This window comes from Bicyclus anynana, chromosome 12 (assembly GCF_947172395.1).
Source record: "Bicyclus anynana chromosome 12, ilBicAnyn1.1, whole genome shotgun sequence".
Taxonomy (NCBI): Eukaryota; Metazoa; Arthropoda; class Insecta; order Lepidoptera; family Nymphalidae; genus Bicyclus; species Bicyclus anynana.
This window is the reverse complement of record NC_069094.1, coordinates 6,474,835-6,494,440: the sequence shown is the minus strand read 5'-3', so window position 1 is coordinate 6,494,440 and position 19,606 is coordinate 6,474,835. Positions and strand designations below refer to the sequence as shown.

Genomic DNA, 19,606 nt, shown 5'->3' with positions numbered 1-19,606 from the left:
TATCCACTGGGCTATCACGTCTCTCTAGCATGGCATGCACCTCCAACTTTTCAGGTGTGTGCATTTTCAGAAATTAAATATCACGTGTCTCAAACGATAAAGGAAAAACATCGTGAGAAAACCTGCATTTACCTGAGAATTTTATTAATTCTCTTCGTGTGAGGTCTGCCAATCCGCATTGGGACAGCTTGGTGGCCTAACCCGTCTCATTCTGAGAGGAGACTCGTGCTTAACAGTGAGCCGAATATGAATTGTGAATTAGTCTTAACTTTGTACCAACCTGTTGGAAGGGTTAAGAGCGATGCCATCTCTAGCCTGCAGTAACTCCGGGTGGTCGCTAATGGTGTCTGTAAGAGCTGCCATCATCACATCTAAAATGACGATTACTTAATTAGTTCATCAACTACAGAAATATTTTTTTTTGTATTTTATGTAGGTCGTAAAGTATTTTTCACCCTCCTACAAAATAAGGCAGAAGGTTTGCCGGGTCATCATGTGAAAGTAAAGTCAACCCTTCAGGATAAAAATCAATTAATTATAAATCTTTTAGCTATTTTTTGAGTTTTTTTTTTAAGCTAAGTTGAATCTTAGGTTAAGAACTCACCGAGCACTTTCTTCTGTATGGTCCGCGAGAGCTGGCCGCGCTCAGCTTCGAGCTCGAGGAACGACATGAACCGCTGCGTGGCGGCGCGCGCTGACGTCGGCTCGCGGGCCAGAGACTGGGAAAACATCATCTGAAACCACAGAATAATTACTGAATACTAAATAAATGAAATGAGCCGAGATAGCCTAGTGGATATGACCTCTACCTTCCAGTGGAAGGGTGTAGGTTCGAATCCGTTTTTTTTTTTGTGTATACCTAAGCAAGAGCTTATTTTTATTTATTTTATTTTATTTATACTTTATTGCACAAAATAAAACAAAAACAATAACAAAGGAAAACATAGAAAACAAGTATGTGCAAAGGCGGTCTTATTGCTTATAGCAATATCTACCAGACAACCTTTGGATAAAGGAAAAAGAATAAATAATAATCTTTGGATAAAGAGCTTAGTTGCAATCACGCCTGATTTTAAGCGATGATCCAGCCTATGGTGGAACGCGCTTGCCTATTCACTCTTGACTTGAATATGCCCATATTGCAAATTGTAGGTGGTGGGGAAAACGGAATCTGGAACAGCATTCCACATCTTTGCAGTGCGTATAAGAAGAACTGAAAAGTTGAAGGTGCCCTTCTCATTGTGAGAAGGGCACCTCCAACTCGTGCTCAACAGTGAGCAGGACATGGGTTACTAAATGAGACGGAGAGCCAGTGGACAGACATAAAGCATCTCGTGTTAAATCATCATCATCATCGTTTTTTTAAAAGCCTAGGTACTAAGTACAGGGTATCCTCTCCTTATAGAAGAGGATGTGTGTGATCTTAGACCTATCATACTGCTCTAATGCCGGTTTATGGGTTTAGGGTTAGTATAATGTTTGTCTCTGTAACGATCAGTCAGATTAATAATAACGACGGCTTAACTCTCCAAGGAACAGAGTGAGACCACTATTTTTCTAACTCCGAGATAACTATTACCCTGAATTATATGGAAAAAAGCAAAGCGTAGTAAGTTAGTGCGACCCAGGACTCGTATCCATGATCTCATAATTCAAATCCACGTAGGTTATCTACTTAACCATCGTAGAATGATAATGATGATGAATAGGAACAGGTCGCCCATACGGCGAACGGAGCAGTTGCTCCAGGCGCAAAATCTTTAATCATCCTTCTCAACCGTAGACGGTACTGCGCCTGATATTCAATTGGTCACCCCAGAGGATGGTCGAGATCTTCGTGTTCTATTCTTACTTTACACTCATAATTTGGTATATTATTAGGAACAAACAGGAGAGGCGCTATAATTGGATCTCGCTCCATTTTAAAATTTATTTCGGGCCGGCGCTGACTAGGTATCTAATCGTGTAAAGTAGGAGCAGTTCGGTAGTTAGGTAGGTTTTATATGCATTTCCATTTTATTTAGGTAAAATGTCACATACGAGTAGGTAACTACTTATTTATTTAAAAACAGTTTTCTTTAGTACTTGCTGTCGAAAATAATGGACTGTTTGTTCTGTCTTCTAAGATTAATGAAGGTGCAGTAAATATATCTAAGTTAAAGGTTCACGAAAGTAATTTTGCGCTGAAAGAAAATTTATGACTCAATACTCTAGTACGCGTAAGTTACCTTGGCTAGCTGATAAATGATCTCCTCCAAGGTGTACTCGGTGTACAGAGTGTCAGCTGCGCGCAGTTTCTCCATCATTTCTTCGTATTCTTCTTCGCTAATAATCGGGCCATCCCTGTCGTAGTCCGAGGTACCTGTAATAAAATTAAAAATAGGAGATTTAGTAATTAATTAAAAATATAGTAGCATTTCAAAAAAAACACACACGAGGCATACAAGACTGAACATTCATAGACAACTTTTGTGGTTGTGCTTGGGTTGTGAACCATTATGTAAATAAGTAGGTATCTATCTAATTATCTATGCTAAATATGTTCCAAATAACTCACATTAAGTTACACTCAAGGGAAGGTTAAAAGTTACTTAAATCACTCAACATTGACCTACATGTGCCTACCGCTTAGCATTTTCTGAATTAACCTTCAAACTAGGGCTTTAAGCCGCTGAATGCGGATTTTTTGATAAGGTTAAATACGACTACCTTATACGTATATGTTGGTAGGTACGACTACGATCTTAACTATGATAAAAGTACCTACTAAGTCTTGAAATCAGTAGTAGCGCTCAGCAACCTGTTTGACCCATTGGGCCAAATCTCTCTCTCTTTGTAGAGGTTGGATTAGAACACGAAAATAGACCCATAACGCTGCTCGAATGCGGGCTTAAAGATAGTGTTTGATTCTGTAACCTATCACTATCACATCTATACTAATATTATAAAGCTGAAGAGTTTGTTTGTTTCTTTGTTTGTTTGTTTGTTTGATTAAACGCGCTAATCTCAGGAACTACTGGTCCGATTTCAAAAATTCTTTCAGTGTTCCATTTATCGAGGAAGGCTATAGGCTATATATTATCCCCGTTTTCCTACGGGAACGGGAACCACGCGGGTGAAACCGCGCGGCGTCAGCTAGTGTTGTATTATGACTAGAAGCGGTGGTTTATGGTAGGCGTCCGCCGTCCACTGATTCGAATCGTACGTATCGGACGCATCGCATCAAACGGATTTTTAATTTTACGGTAGGCAAAATCAGATCCGGATTTTAGTATTCGATGCGGATAAGTGGACGCCTACGTTTACCATGCTCTTCGAGGCGCGTAGTCCAACTCAACTGCTTCTGAGAATTTCGTGGAAGGAAAAAGAACCCTGTAGCCAAAATAGCCTGAACCAGGTCTCCATTGCAAGGATAATACGTTACGCTACGCTGTTTGGAGCAATTGGATCTTAATGTTAAAGGGATGGGATCCAACTCACTACTAAGATGTCGTGGGCTCAAACTTCACCCACTGTTTTAGCCCGTACCCATTCCTAACGCAGGTTTCCAACTAATTGGAGAAGAACGGGAATAAAAAGTTACATTTAAAAGATATGATGAATGTTCTTTAAATAAATATGATGACAGAAGGGCTAGCTCATTTTTTGCGCAAAGGACAACGAAAATGCAGCCAGTATTCTTATCACCATTACACCTGGACATCATTAGTAAGTATTAGCATAAGTTAGCTTAAGTTACTTATTGAATTCTTTAAAAAAAAAGCGTGTGTCAGCTCCCACGCACGAATGTAGTCTCTTTCAGATCGACTGTAGAAATAGATGTATGTTGCCCCGCAGCATACACTATGTACGTCTCAGTACCTATGCCTGAAAAGTAAAAGGTGTGCAGCCGAGGAGCAGCAGGCCAACGTGAGCACCCGCTACGGCAGCGCACGGTGAAAGATGCGCAGAATAGGTTGCGGACAAAAAACATAACGCTGTCATTCGTTCATCGAATTTTACTGCCCATATTTTTTTTATACCGGGGCTATCTATATATGATAAATCTCCAAAAATTCTTACTGATGATATTGGTCTGAAGCATAGGGTCGTAAGAGCGCTTGACTGGCTCGGGTCGGAATTCGCTGGAGACAGGCATCGGCGGCAAGGCGGCGAGGTTGTTGTTCATGTCCCAGTTTTTACCGGCGATGGAGCGCATGATGTCTGGACTGCCTCCGAAGGGGAAAGACTGTAAGGTCACCGGCCGATACTGGTATTCCTAAAAAACAAAATTTTATATTCACTTCAGTAGTGACCTTAATAAAATCTATCATTTACTTAATTTGACGGCCTCCGTGGCGCAGTGGTATGCGCGGTGGATTTACAAGACGGAGTTCCTGGGTACGATCCACGGCTAGGCAGATTGAGATTTTCTTAATTTGTCCAGGTCTGGCTGGTGGGAGGCTTCGGCCGTGGCTAGTTACCACCGTACCGGCAAAGACGTACCGCCAAGCGATTTAGCGTTCCGGTACGATGCCATGAAGAAACCGAAAGGAGTGTGGATTTTCATCCTCCTCCTAACAAGTTAGCCCGCTTCCATCTTAGACTGCATCATCACTTACCATCCAGGTGAGATTGTAGTCAAAGGCTAACTTGTAAAGAATAAAAAAAAAAAATGGTCCCGAACAAACGTAGTACAGAAAGGGAACCCTTATAATATCACTCGCGCACATTTTAATCTCCAAATGTACTGGAACAACCCAGTTGACATTTGGTAAACATATCAATTTTATATATTTTTTGACAAGCCCTTGACTTGTCAAAACCCCCTTGACAGCGATCAGACCTTGGCCTGTGGAATTTAGTCATGTAGTACCTACAACGATACTCTTTCAGATTATCGTCGTACCACATGAAATGAGCAAATTCGGAAGTCTACTTAACACTTCGAATTATGAAATCAATTAGCCCCTCGTGACAAACAACGAGTAGGTATATGGACACGTGTTGATTCTCTGTTATAATGAAATACCTACCTACGTGTGATATGGCTTCATACGCCGAAAACACACGCATTATTAACGTCTCGTCAACTAACGAGCACCACACGATGTACGCATTAGGTTCGGGTCGCCGATCGGCCAAGGGTGAATGTTTTCATACGTGCCAACCATAGAATATAAAGCACTTAAGCTGCGTGCCAACTATATTTTACTATAGAGCTCCCGCAGACATACAGTTCTTGGTAGACTGACTAATGAACAATTAAGCCGAGGCGACATTGCTGGCCCGAGCTGTGGGCGAGGTACACACTTTCTGAAAATGAATTTGCATCTTTGCCTGTTTTCCATATGATGAAATTGTGATGCGCTTGTAAGTATCTATCATTATTACTAATCTACCTTGGCATTTTGTTCCAAAACGAAGTTCCTCAGCTTTTCCTGCTGCGCGTATTCTTCAGCTGCTTTCAAATTTTGTGAATAATGCGCACGAAGGTATTCGAGGTTGAATTTGATCTCTTGTAGGAACGCAATGGCCTCTTCTTTAGTCATCTAGGAAAATATAAAATACTTAGATATATCAAACTGATATCAGCACAGATACCTATATATTTATCTCTGGTACGGTAAAAAATATATAATATCTCTAAGCGTACATTTACATTACAGTCGATGCGAAGCGTATCGACTTTTGTTGGTTATTATAAGTACACATTACAGTATATTAAACTCTATCTTGATTTATTAACGTAAAGTGCATGAGATCACGTGTCTGTTCGCTCGCTAGGAGACGCGCATTTATTACAAAATGTGTAGGTACGTTAATAATAAAGAAAGAGAGTTCAGTATACTATAATGAGTAAAAATGCCGCGACGCTACGCTTTGACTTTACGTTATTGTGGTGGATTAGCTTGGTATGGACATGTAATGCGTAGAGAGGAAAGTCATATTACTAGAAAAATGTTGAATGTGCAAGTGGAAGGACATAAGAGGAGAGGAAGGACATAAAAGAAGAGATGGTTAGAATGTGTGAAAGAGGACAGGTGTTTAAAAAGAGTGGATGATGAGTTGACGAGTAATAGAGACGAATGGAAAAGATTGACATATTTTTCCGACCCCACTTAAGTGGGATAAGGGTAAGGAGATGATGATGATGATGATGACAAAGAATACTACGTTTAGTATCCGTTTGATGTGATGCGATAATCTTATAATTTTCCAATGATCTTATCGGAAGATACTTTTAGGACGGACTGGTTGCGGTTCTAACGTCCGAGGAGATAATGCCTCAGAATAGTGCTATATCAAACATGACCTCAAAGTGAACTTAACTTAAATTAGGAACTTGTGTAAGGCTAAATGTGGAAGTGGAAGGTTATATAATATGATATTACCATCCCTTCTTGGAGGAAATCTTCGATAGCAGTAGTGACGCCGCGTTCATCTCCGGTCCAAAATACATATTCCGCCATGTCTAGCGGGGAATACTGCACGCCCGCGTATGAAGCGTAGTGGTCCATCTAATAAAGTGTTACATTTTTAATTGATTGTCATCATTAACAACCCATATTCTGCTGCTGCATAGCTGACTCAATTCGGATTAGCACACTTCACACACGCAGAGAAAATTCTCAGTATACAGGTTTCCTCTAACCCAGGGCCTCTTAACCTGGCTGAACAGGTTATATTAACTACCGGGCCAAAGAGTCCGTTAAGAATAAATAATATTCATTATATTAGGGTCCTAGTCCATGACTACTTTTTCATCAAAATTAACAATAAATCGAAAAAAAGTCTGACAAAATATCAATTGTAAAATAAATGTAGCATTTAGCAAGCGTTACAGAATGTTGCCAGCATAAAATATCGTCTGAAACATTGATGTATGAAAACAATTTTCACGAGCGATTGATCGGATAGATTGAGGACAATTTTTATGTCAATATACCTACTGGCACGGTCCGCTACGCGTGGAGGAAAAATTCCTCCACAATAGCTATGAGTTACGGCAAATTGTGAAAGATGAGCTTTCGTTTTATGTCAGAACACTCTGAAGCGCTCATAAAGCCAGTTAACGACAACATTCACTTTAGTTCTATTACGTAATTCTATTTTTAGCAAAATCAAAGATAAAACTGAGATTACCTTTAGTACCTACCCGTGGCATACTGCGAGTTTTATTATGCCATTTAGTTTAGTGTTGTACTTATGCTTTGTGTTATCTATTATATTTTTTGCCTTAATTAAAAAAATGAATTGAATATAGATAGCAATAAAAATGAATAGCATATATAATATAGATAGCAATATATAATATAGATAGCAAAATAAATGAATTGAATATATTTAAAAAGATATAGTTACGTTATTTTTCGGTGCTTTGGTGATTCCTGCATTGTAAGCTCTTCGTACAGCGGTGTGACCATTTTGTGGAATATTTGTTCCCATACCGGGTTGTACTAAACGCGCTGCGCCATGGAAAACCTAAAAAAAGTATCATTGATGAAGATTCATTTTATTAAATTTCTGGGGACACCATTGAATTCATATTGACTAAATGTAAAGATGGGACGTGCGAAATTTACCGCAAATAAATAGTGTATGAGCACAACGTCAGTTTTAGGTTTGTGCTCAGACCTGTAATTTTCGCTGAAATTAAATATGTAATAAATTTTTTGAGTATTTTATTAAATAAATAGGTATATGAAGGTGTAATGTTACCAGCTGGGTATTTTTTTTTAATAACAAGTACGCTCTTGACTGAGATCTTCCCTGATTTTAAGTGACGACGCAGTCTGACGGAAGAGGTACATGCTTTGCTACCATTTTTCTACGACAGTATTAGGCTGCCGGTCCACCAGAGCGGAGCGAGGGAGCATAGCGGAGAAACGGACTAATGCGGAGCAGAGTTGCGTACTGTGTCTGTCCACCGGAGAGGATTGTGGCTGCGGAGGAAGTGAGAAAGTAATGCGGTGCGGAGTTGCAGATTATGTTTTTCACTTGTTTGCTCCCGGCGTCGGGCGATCGGTTTTCTTTTAGTGTGCCCGCAGTCACTTCCCCGCAGTAAGTCCCCGCTCCGCTAACCGGTTTATATGAATTTTTAAACTAGCTCGCAAGTCCCCGTCCACCTAAGGGGTTCGGAGATTTTGTGTAATCCTATTGCTTTTTGTCCGTTTCTCGGCTACACTGCCTCGGTCCACTTCGATGGACTGGCAGCCTTACATTACAACAAACACGGACTCACCGATTAATTATCTATTGCAGATATTGTAACACTCACCTTAGTAGTTTGTTCTTCAGGGAGTGGTGTAGTGGGAACAGTGGCATCCAGCACGCTAACATGTCCACCATCTTGCACCAGTACTTTGTGCACGCCTTCGGAAGGTACATCTATCTGCGTTTTTGCGTGTACATGCGGTTTTTCGTCTCCGGTAGCATCGGCCGAAGCGTGTTGTTCTAGCCGAGATACTAAGTCGCCGTTTGCTTGTACAGAATCTGTAAATACGATTTCTATTATTCAATCACTCCAGCTTACCGCTACCTCAAGTTGAATAGTTTATAAATTTTGTTTTTGTTATGAGAGACTGATAGCCAATTGTGAGGAGTAACTTATGTAAACATATTCTATCAAGTTCAATGTTCGATATAATATCAGACTAAGAACATCCGCGACTTCGTTCGCGAGAAAATCCGGTTTCCTCACAATGTTTTTCCTTCAAACACGTGATATTTAATTTCTTAAAATGCACACCTTAACTGAAAAGTTGGACGTGCATGCCCCAGACCGGATTCGAACCTACACCCTCCGGAATCGGAGACAGAGGTCATATCCACTGGGCTATCACGGCATCATTCAGAAAATAAATAAGATACTTCTAGAACTGTACAATCCATAAAATTGTATAAAGTATTGAAATAGTTCGCAGGCCTGTCCATTATAATTATTCGCGTCCGCCACACATTGCTAAAATGTGGGTAGGACGCTGTGACCACATTAAGTGGTATAAAGGGTTGCGGTCACTGCTTGCACGTTTCTATCTACCTAAGCGATGTCTGTTTATTTACCGAACAAAAGTATATTTAATATTTAAAATAACAACGAACTGTTAGGTTCTGTTAAAGATGGCCACAAATCCCATAGTCGATACTCCGTAAATTTGGAAGCAGATAAATTAATTAAGCTATTCTCTTTCAACTATTTAAATGTGATTTGTTAGATTTTTAGACGTAAGTTTACTGTAATCAGCAAAAAGCGTCGACGCAGAGAAACATTGACCAATCAGAGCAGAGAGAGTGACGTAGTGGGTCGATGAGTTGGAGGGAAAGGATATATGGTACAGAGAGGACAAAAGAGAGATCGGTGTGAGGAAAAAGTCAATAATTATATGTAAAAGTGCATAAATACCCATGTATTATCATTGATTATTCTTATGTATTATAAATACAATAGATTATATGCGATAATTCTGGTGAAAAAGGCAGTTGTGTTTTTATTCCCGCTGACTCGGCTTATAGTTCAGTAGTGGGATAGTCGAGAAAATCTCATATTTTCTTGTCACGCCCTCAATTTGAAAAGAAAAGAAACGTAAGTAACGATTAATTACAAATTTAAGGCATTTACATTTACATTACATAATCTCACAATTCATTAAATTATAAGTATTTAAAGTTTTATGCAATAAATTTTTCAAGCATGTTTTTTTTTCTAATTGGTTCCCAACGGGGATGGGCAAAGATCGTTGACCATACAGCCTGTTCAATTAAGACTTTCTTTTTTTTCTCTCGTCAAGTTATAGAAAAGGTTTCATTCGTTGATTTTTGGTTTGCTAACAACTCGGTAGTTGGCAAATTGAAAATTTGTTTCATAACAAATGTAGGTACCTACCTGCCTCAACGAAAAAAAAAAAGATTCACAATTTTATAAAGGATAGCATAATGAAATATATTCTGATTTCTGTCTATTCTATTATAGTTATTGTTTTTTTTATTGTTTTAAAATTTATTTTTGTCAATATTTTCATATAAATAACAATGGTCCATACTGATATGATACTTTATGGTTACCTTTCCTTAAACATTTAATTGTGTTTAGTAGTTCACTTTGTTTATTTCCACTATTGAAAAATATTTGTGTTATGATCATGGGTGTTTTTCAGTGTGTGGGGGTTTTGTTTATATACATATAATATACATATGTATATATGTAGTATATAAATTTATAATTAATAGAATTAGCTATCACACAGGCTAAAAGCTTGCTTTGGGGGTAAGTAGTGATGTGTGTGTGTTTAAGTATATTTATTATTATTTATAACTTTAAGTTAGGCTTATTAAGCTTTCTAAACCAAGTATAACAGGATCAAAATTATTTAAGTTATCTTCGTTACATTAATACATATTCAATTAGATTTACAAAAATTTTCGAGGTATAAATAAAGATCGAATCTCGATTAATTCATATTATAATGACTCCTGTCTTATAAGTTTTTACTCTTTAGTATAACAGGTGGATCAATACGATTATTATTAAACGCTTGTTACAAGCATTAGGCTATTACCAAGTAACTATAGCCCTAGCTTAGACTTTTTTTTTGATTGTAAAATTTAAATTAAAAAAAACATATTTACTATTCAAATAGAAATATTATTGTTAAAATGGTAAAATGATTTCAACATTGATATTAAACAATGTAACAAAATATTGAACTGCTAACTGTCAGTTTCAGAAAAGGCGATAATGGAAAGTAATGAGGAGTATGCCCTTGGTGATGATTGTAAAAAAAAAAAAAACCCTAGGTGGAGGGTTGCGTCGAAGGAAAGTAACCCCAGGTGGGGGGTTACTTCCTAAGGATAAAATGGAAACCCTAGGTGGAGGGTATAAGGATAAAAAGGAAACCCTAGGTGGAGGGTCTAAGGATAAAATGGAAACCCTAGGTGGAGGGTATAAGGATAAAAAGGAAACCCTAGGTGGAGGGTCTAAGCAAAGGAATGAAACCCTAGGTGGAGGGTTGTTGCTTAGTGGGAGTAGGTCCAAGGATAGGATGAAAATCCTTGGTGGGGGGTCTAAGCAAAGGAATGAAACCCTAGGTGGAGGGTTGTTGCTTAGTGGGAGTAGGTCCAAGGATAGGATGAAAATCCTTGGTGGGGGTCTAAGCAAAGGAATGAAACCCTAGGTGGAGGGTTGTTGCTTAGTAGGAGTAGGTCCAAGGATAGGATGAAAATCCTTGGTGGGGGTCTAAGCAAAGGAATGAAACCCTAGGTGGAGGGTTGTTGCTTAGTAGGAGTAGGTCCAAGGATAGGATGAAAATCCTTGGTGGGGGTCTAAGCAAAGGAATGAAACCCTAGGTGGAGGGTTGTTGCTTAGTAGGAGTAGGTCCAAGGATAGGATGAAAATCCTTGGTGGGGGTCTAAGCAAAGGAATGAAACCCTAGGTGGAGGGTTGTTGCTTAGTGGGAGTAGGTCCAAGGATAGGATGAAAATCCTTGGTGGGGGGTCTAAGCAAAGGAATGAAACCCTAAGTGGAGGGTTGTTGATTACTAGGAGTGAATCTGAGGAAATGAGTATAGTGGGAGATATGGCTGATCGGGATGAATATGAAACATACTCGGGACAAGAGTCGATACAAGGTGGTGTGAACAAAAGAGAACGTCTAAGTGAAAGAAAAAAGGACAGGTCGATCAAAAGTACGAAAGCAAAAGTATCTTTCATCGTCTGGTACCGAGGACGATTCGTCTTCACCACAACTTGAAAGGGACGAAAATTCACGGGAAAGATTTGGTATGGAAGGCTTACGAAAGAGAAAATGTGCGGCTTACAGTTCGTTAGAATCGAGAAGCAAGACACCATCTCCGAAAAGAGTAAAATCATCTAAATATACAGAAGAAGGAAGGGATACAAGGCTTTATATATTTAAAAAACATAAGGTTTCGGATAGACCAAAAGTAACATTCACACCGACGAATGTGGTACCAGAGTTCGACCCTGTATCAAAAGATCAAACAGTTTTAATATGGATCAACAAGGTGGAAGAGTGAGCTAAAATTTATGGTTGGGAAGAAAGAGAGATTGTACAGTACTCTATGCCAAAATTAAGCGGTGTTGTCAAGATTTGGTATAAGGGTCTAACTTCGGTACTGTATACGTAGTCCGAATGGAAAAAAAAAACTAGAATCTTTTCCGTGTAGGGAGGATTATGCTGAACTTTTAATCGAAATGCTAGGTAAAAAAAAAAAAAAAAGTTAAATATGGATAGTCATTAGAGCATTATTACTATGCGAAGATTAACTTACTAAATAGGTGTAGAATCATCCGAAAACAGGCCGTAAATTGTCTTCTGAATGGTGTAATGGTGTAATGGTGGAGAAACGTGCGATGAAAGTTGGCTTCCAAGCGGCTCTACTTCAGGACCCGGAACGGGTACTTAAATATTTCAAATCTATAAAAATAGGTCAAATCAGATATAACCCAGACAGCATGTGGAGAGGGAGATTTGGATGTCAAGTCGAGCCCAGTACATTTCGAGCTGATTGTTATAAATCAGGTGACGCCACCAATCCTTTAATTAGGTGCTACAACAGCCAGGAAATAGAACATCCCTTAAAGTGCCATAACTTGATGCGATAGGTCACCACAGTTCCAGTTGTGAAAAAAAAAAAACTTATGACCGAATTGGACATCTTACTTATAACTGTTACCGGAACGCTGGAAGACCGATGACTTCAACAGGTAATGATCCAAAACAAAAACAGGTACCCGAAGTAGTCGCTGAAAACACTGGAATAGACAAATATGTAATGGACATAAAAGTAAACGGCTCCACAGTTTCCTGTCACGTAGATCTGGGAAGTCAATGTTCTCTTCAAGGTATGATCAAGGTAATTGCTGTCAAGTTTCTAGGCCTTTAAATGACTAAAGGAACAAATCTGCCGACCCTCAGGGGTATAGGTATCAGTATAGGAGCCAGTCTAGTAAGCCCTTCAGGAATAGTCGCTTAGTTTGCTTCTGTAGTGGCGCAAGGTGTAGCAAAAACGATTGATTTGTATATCGTGGAAGATTATGTACTGATGCATCCTGTACTTCTGGGGCATTCTTTCACAGAAAAACCTGATATACAGATAAGAGTTGCGGCATATGATTCCGAGATTCCCTGTAACACAAAGCGAGCAGTACAGGTTGTAACTGACATTCAAGTATTATACGGTGAAGTGCATATAAAAGGATACAATGCATGGCCCAAAAGGTAAAGAATATTATTTACTTCCCGGCCAATATGCGATTAAAGAAGGTCATAGTGCAATTTTGATTTATAATATTTCGGCAAAACCTTTGAGCATCGTTAAAGGAAGACTGTTGACTAGGTCGTTGGAAAAGGAATCAGTCTTCAACAACTAACATCAAAAACTCGTTTAGTGTATTTTCCAATGATTTCTGTGAATTTTAACCTGAATTTAGACACAGAACTGCGAAAAGAACTCAAAGTTCTATTGACAAGGAATCCAGTCGTATATCGTCCATACCGTATGTCGCCGTGTATGTATGCCGAAAGTCTCATAATAATATGGTTCAAGAGATGTTACACAACAAAATAATAAGAGAGTCATCGTCACCTTACGCAAGTCCGATCGTTATGGTGCAGAACGGTTGACTTATTAATCCCATTCATGGAAGGGATATAACGATTGGGAGAAGTGTTACAATTGTTATAAAAGGTGGATTAACGTTGAAGCTAAATAAGTTCCATTTCTTTCTGGATTGTATAGATTTTCTGGGAGTCGACGTTAGGTATGATAGCATTTGGACCCGGCAGTAGAAAAAGCGAAGCGGTTTCCGCGATCCAATAATCAACACGAGGAATGCTAATTTCTTAGTCTATCTGGTTTCTTCAGGCGTTTCATTGAATGTTACGCATTACTGCTCCGCTAACAACTTTTTTTGAAAAAAATGTCGAATGGTCTTTGAAAAACGAGCAAGAAATAGTGTTTGAGAAGATAAAAGAATTACTTACAAGCCGATTAAATCTTTAATCGCACTATATCCAAAGGGGTGAGTAGAACTGTATACAGGTGCCTGCAAAGAAGGTCTGGCGGGGATACTTTTCCAGGGACACTACAGCCAATCTCATAGTTTAGTCGTAAGATGTGATAAGTGGTGAACGGAAGTTACACTCTTAAGAATTAGAGACCCGAGAGAGAGGCGGTTATTGCCTCTCTAAGCGAGTTCAGAGTATACCTTATTGGAATACCATTTAAGATCTTAACAGACTGCAATACTCTCAGGGCAACGTTAGTCAAAAGAGACCTTACTCCCCGTACGCTGGTGGATACAGCTGCAGGAATACGATCGCACTATTGAATACCGACCAGGCGCACGAATGACTCGTGCAGATGCGCTCAGTAGGAATCCTGTGTACAATGCGGTAAGTGAACAGGAATTCAACCGGGATTGAAGCATATTCAACCCCAAGCTACCCCAAGGGCTAACGGCCAAGTTGAACGGTTCAATAGAACCATTTTAAACGCACCTTTCACGGCGGGGATGGAAATTCTTGGGACGACCATATCACAGATATACTGGTTGGTATCAACACTACAAAACACAAAACCACACACACAAAAGAGTCCTTGAGAATTGCTGTTTGGATTCAACATTATTAACAGGACATTATTAAGCTAAGCAAAGTTATTATAGATACACTAAACAGAATTCCAGTAGTAGAGTTGGACAATTTAAGGCAGGAAGCTAGGGAGAAAATGAAAAAAAAAACAACAAATAAAAGATACCATTAATTATAATAAGCACAGGAAGACGGCGACCCAATACCAACAAGGAGACCTAGTGCGAGTAGAAAGACAAGTAGCTCATGATGATAAATCACAGAAACTATGGAGGTTTTAAAATATAAAGGTCCCTACCGCATAGTAAAATTGCTCGATAATGACAGATTTTTGATTGAGGACACACCTCTTACTCGAAAAGGAGGTCAAAGATACGAAGGTATTGTGGCTATAGACAAAATCCATCCTTGGATGAATTTCACTATAAAATTTGATTCTGAATCGTCTGAATATGATACCGAAGAAGAGTAGATCTAGCTGTGTCCTCATTCAAATTTAGCCATAATTATGTATCTACTAAATGTACAGTGAGCTAGTTGCGTGCTGTTATACCTAACCATAGTACCCCATGTTAATAAGTAAGCAATAAATAAGCTATTGTATCATAATTATTGGTATTTAAAGCTACCGGGCTTAGATACCCATTCAGTCGTTACTTAGCCGCGGAACTCAATAGACACATTGTCTTAATTAACTAATTAATATTACAGTATAAATGTGTATTTTATTTTGTAGCAATTAAATATCTTTTTTTTAAAAAGGGGCTTTCAATTAACCCCATAACAAATTGGTGGCAGCGGTGGGATTTCGAAAATTCCGGTAAACCAAAAAACAGTTCCAAGGCTCGACTCCGCGCAAGGCTATTTTCCAAGTGAAAATAATAAAGTGCAAATAAAAGTGCAAAAGTGCTAATAAGTGTCAAAGGCAGAAGGCCTCTAATAAGTGGTAGTGTTTGTTCCCGTCCGGCGCAACACCAGGGATTTGGCCCTGATCCACTGAGTTGGATCCACAAGGAGGTCTGGCTGACACCGTCCGCAGCATGCAGGTGTTTATGGCGATAGCGATAATCGCGTTCCACGAACTGTAAGTGCAGTTGGACCTACCTGCGCGTTAAAAACAAATTCATATTATTGTAACCTGATACTTGTTATTGTATCTTTGTAACGAGTTATTACTCGTATTAATTATAATTAAGATACGGAGGTATCTAATTAATATTTGTGTGATACAAATAAATATCATATGTAACACTAATATTACGCTACAATATAATATTAACGTTTTAATATTGCGTAACAACATTAAAATAAAATTTAAAAGTGTAATTAAAATTTCTAAAGTGTAAACTAATTAATATATTCAAAATTCTTATTTTTTTATTTGAAATTGATATACAACGTTATTAACGTTATACTTTATTACTTAATATCATAATTATACTTAAATTCATTCTATTTTCATTAAATTAATTATAACTAATTACATATTAATATAAATTGATTCCTTTGATTTTTATATTTAAAATCAAAATTTGTGAGTAAACAACAATTTTACTTTTATCTTAATTTTCTTTTGTGTAAATTTAAGTTAGTATTAAGTTTTACTTTATTTTATCCGTTTATTAACTTTAAGTTCCTATATTTTAACTAACTATTCAGATTGAAATTCACTCTTAAATAGTTTCAATAGTTCATAATGGCTACGAAAAAACCACAAGTAGAGATCCCAACTGAAATTCCTGTAGTGTTTGAAAAAATTGCATCTCCATCCGTGGGAAAATTAGAAAAAAGAGAAGTAGATTTAAATATTTTATTAAAATTTATTAAACCATATGATGGTTCAAGGGAAACTATTAATTCATTTATCACAAATTGTAACAATGCATTTGAATTGGCCACAGAACCGCAGAAGTTCATTCTTTTTAAATACATTCAAAGTCAATTACAAGGAAAGGCTGAAATAGCCGCTTCCATTAAAGAGTTCACATCTTATGAACAACTAAAAGATTTTCTGAAAACACAATTCAGCCAACGTAAACATTATTCGCATTTAATCACTGATCTGCAAGAGTGTAAGCAAGGCCCTGCGGAAACAGTCACTCAATTTTCTATTAAAATTGAGTCTATCCTATCTCAACTTTTAACCGAAATCTCTTTGAATCCTACTAAAAAATCTGAAGTCCCTGGCAGAACAGCAGCCATGGAAGATTTAGCCCTACATCATTTCTTAATGGGTTTATACCCACGTGTTTCAAACATAGTAAGATGCAAATCTCCCAAAAACCTAAACGAGGCGATAAGCTTCGCGATCTCGGAAGAAAAGATACAACAAACTCTGTATAGGAAATCTGAAAAGCCTCAACAAAAATTAATTAAAACCAATACCAACAATAATCCTCATAGAAATAATAGTTATGGTCCAAAACCAAATTATTACCCCAATAAGTCTTTTACACCAATAAACAGACCTCAAGGTCAATTCTTTAATAGGCCTCCTCAAGGTCAATCCTTTAACAGGCCTCCTCAAGGCCCACACTTTAACAGACCCTTTCAAGGCCAACAATTAAATAGACCTCATCAAGGTCAATTTAACAAAAACCAATCGTTTGATAAACCTCGCGTTAATTTTGTTAATGAGGAAAATTCTTCTCCAAATTACGAAGAAGAAGGAGAAGAAGATTACCAGGATAATCTTGGTAACAATGAACAATATTGTGCCGAACAATATCATGACCAAGATCAAGTAGAATATTTTGACGATTCCGATCAAAATTTAAACGAATAAATGTCCCGTCGACGTGTCGGACGCGACATAATAGAAGGAAAGGCACGGTTAAGATTTATAAAATTAATAATAACAATAATAACAGATATTTACCTCACATAAGACTATACACATCCGCCAGTCCAAAACCATTATTGTTATTAATAGACACAGGTGCTACTATCAGTCTCATTAAAAGCTCATCGATAACAAAATCGGTCAAAGTTTATCCTGATGACGTGACAATTAAAGGTATTAACAGTTCAGAAAATTCAAGTGACAGCCCCCCAGTCAGAAGTCTTGGTTATATAAATCTAAGATTAAAAATTGATGACAAAAATAATATTACTCATAAATTTCATGTATTTAATGACCTTCAGATTCCATATGATGCAATCATAGGAACTGACCTTTTCAGAACATACAACTGTCAAATAAATTATAACAATAATAGTATAGAAATAGACAGTCATAAAGCATATCTTATTTTTAATGAACCAACTTATATAATTCAACCAAGGTCAGAAACCGTTATAGAATGCACGGTCAAGAATCCGGAAATTAAGGAAGGTCTAATTCTCGATAATAAAATTTCAGAAAAAGTCCTAATTTCAAATTGTCTAGTAAAAGTTAAACCGAATAACAGAGTAAATATAACCATACTTAATACTTCTGAAGAACCCATCCAATTAAATTCAGATCTAAAATTAAAAATAGAAAAAATACCCGATAGAAACATAAAATTAATTAATAATTGTCAAAGCATATTTGACAGAACGAACCGAGTCATAGATTCTCTTAGAATATCCCATCTAAATGTCGAGGAAAGTGAAGAACTCATTGATATTTGCTCTCAATATTCAGATATTTTTCATTTAGCCGACGATGAACTTACTTACACAAATGCTCTAAATCATCAAATCAAAACCAGTTCGGAAACTCCTGTTAACACAAAATCTTACAGATTCCCTGAGTGTCATAAAGCCGAAGTAAATAAACAAATAAACAAAATGTTAGATCAGGATATAATAGAACCATCTGTTTCACCATGGTCTTCACCAATATGGGTTGTACCAAAGAAGACAGACGCATCTGGAGAAAAGAAGTGGAGAGTTGTGATAGATTATAGAAAACTAAATGACATCACAATCGGTGAATCATATCCCATACCACAAATTAACGAAATTCTCGACCAATTAGGAAATAGTAAATATTTCTCTACACTTGATTTAGCCTCAGGATTTCACCAAATACAAGTTGATTCCAAGGATGCAGAAAAGACAGCGTTTACTGTTCCAGAAGGTCACTTCCAGTTTAAACGTATGCCCTTTGGTTTAAAAAAACGCCCCAGCAACATTTCAGAGACTAATGAACACTGTATTATCTGGCTTACAAGGTATACACTGTTATGTTTATTTAGATGACATAGTTATATATTCATTTGATTTAAATTCTCATATACAAAAACTACAAAAGGTATTTGACAGGTTGAGACAGTTTAATTTGAAATTACAACCTGACAAATGTGAGTTCTTAAGAAAAGAAGTAAACTATTTAGGCCACATAATTACAGGTGAAGGAGTCAAACCGAATCCTGAAAAAGTTAAAGCAGTAGAAAAGTTCCCTATTCCAAATACCCCAAAAGACGTAAAATCATTTTTAGGTCTAATCTCCTATTATCGTAGATTCATTCCAAATTTCTCTATGCTCGCAAAACCTCTAACCTCTCTCTTAAAAAAGAATTCCACATTTAATTGGAATAATGAACAACAGCTCGCTTTTGAAACCTTAAAAAATAAGTTATTAACTGCTCCAATACTTATGTACCCAGATTTTACAAAACCGTTTATTCTTACATGCGATGCTTCCAATTACGCAATTTCTGCTATTTTGTCTCAAGGAGAAATTGGTAAAGATCGTCCCATAGCGTTTGGCTCACGTACACTTAATAAAGCCGAACTTAATTACAGTACTACTGAAAAAGAATGTCTTGCAATAATATTTGGCACAAAATTATTCAGACCCTATATCTATGGTAGAACGTTTACTATCGTAACGGACCACAAACCGCTTCAATGGTTATTTAATTGTAAGGATCCAGGTTCCCGTCTTGTAAGATGGAGACTGAAATTGGAGGAATACAATTATAACATAAAATATAAAAAGGGAAAGGTAAATGCTAATGCTGATGCACTTTCCAGATACCCCGTAAATTCGCTTACAGTAAATCCTGATGCCACAAATTCAAA

The 19,606-nt window shown here is 37.5% G+C and overlaps 2 protein-coding genes across 4 annotated transcripts in view; both read right to left on the bottom strand.

The window, feature by feature from the left end:
- Window positions 1-19,606, bottom strand: part of LOC112047762 (MKI67 FHA domain-interacting nucleolar phosphoprotein-like) — a 191,494-nt gene that overhangs the window by 14,676 nt on the left and 157,212 nt on the right. The window contains exon 1 of one of the 2 annotated variants that reach the window (XM_052884686.1): window positions 18,469-18,472. The exons of the other annotated variant lie outside the window; for it this stretch is intronic. The gene's annotated coding sequence lies outside the window, so the exon portion shown is untranslated. Of the gene's footprint in view, window positions 1-18,468; window positions 18,473-19,606 lie in introns of those variants that run through there. 2 annotated transcript variants of the gene reach the window in all.
- The window catches only part of LOC112047791 (uncharacterized), an 85,907-nt gene that overhangs the window by 4,008 nt on the left and 62,293 nt on the right, over window positions 1-19,606 (bottom strand). For both annotated transcript variants that reach the window (XM_024085030.2, XM_024085031.2), the window contains 8 exons: window positions 8,261-8,475; window positions 7,345-7,464; window positions 6,375-6,500; window positions 5,382-5,531; window positions 4,063-4,258; window positions 2,229-2,362; window positions 605-734; window positions 281-371 (listed from right to left, as the gene is read on the bottom strand). In XM_024085030.2, coding sequence (XP_023940798.1) covers window positions 281-371; window positions 605-734; window positions 2,229-2,362; window positions 4,063-4,258; window positions 5,382-5,531; window positions 6,375-6,500; window positions 7,345-7,464; window positions 8,261-8,475 — 1,162 coding nt within the window. The remainder of the gene's footprint in view (window positions 1-280; window positions 372-604; window positions 735-2,228; window positions 2,363-4,062; window positions 4,259-5,381; window positions 5,532-6,374; window positions 6,501-7,344; window positions 7,465-8,260; window positions 8,476-19,606) is intronic.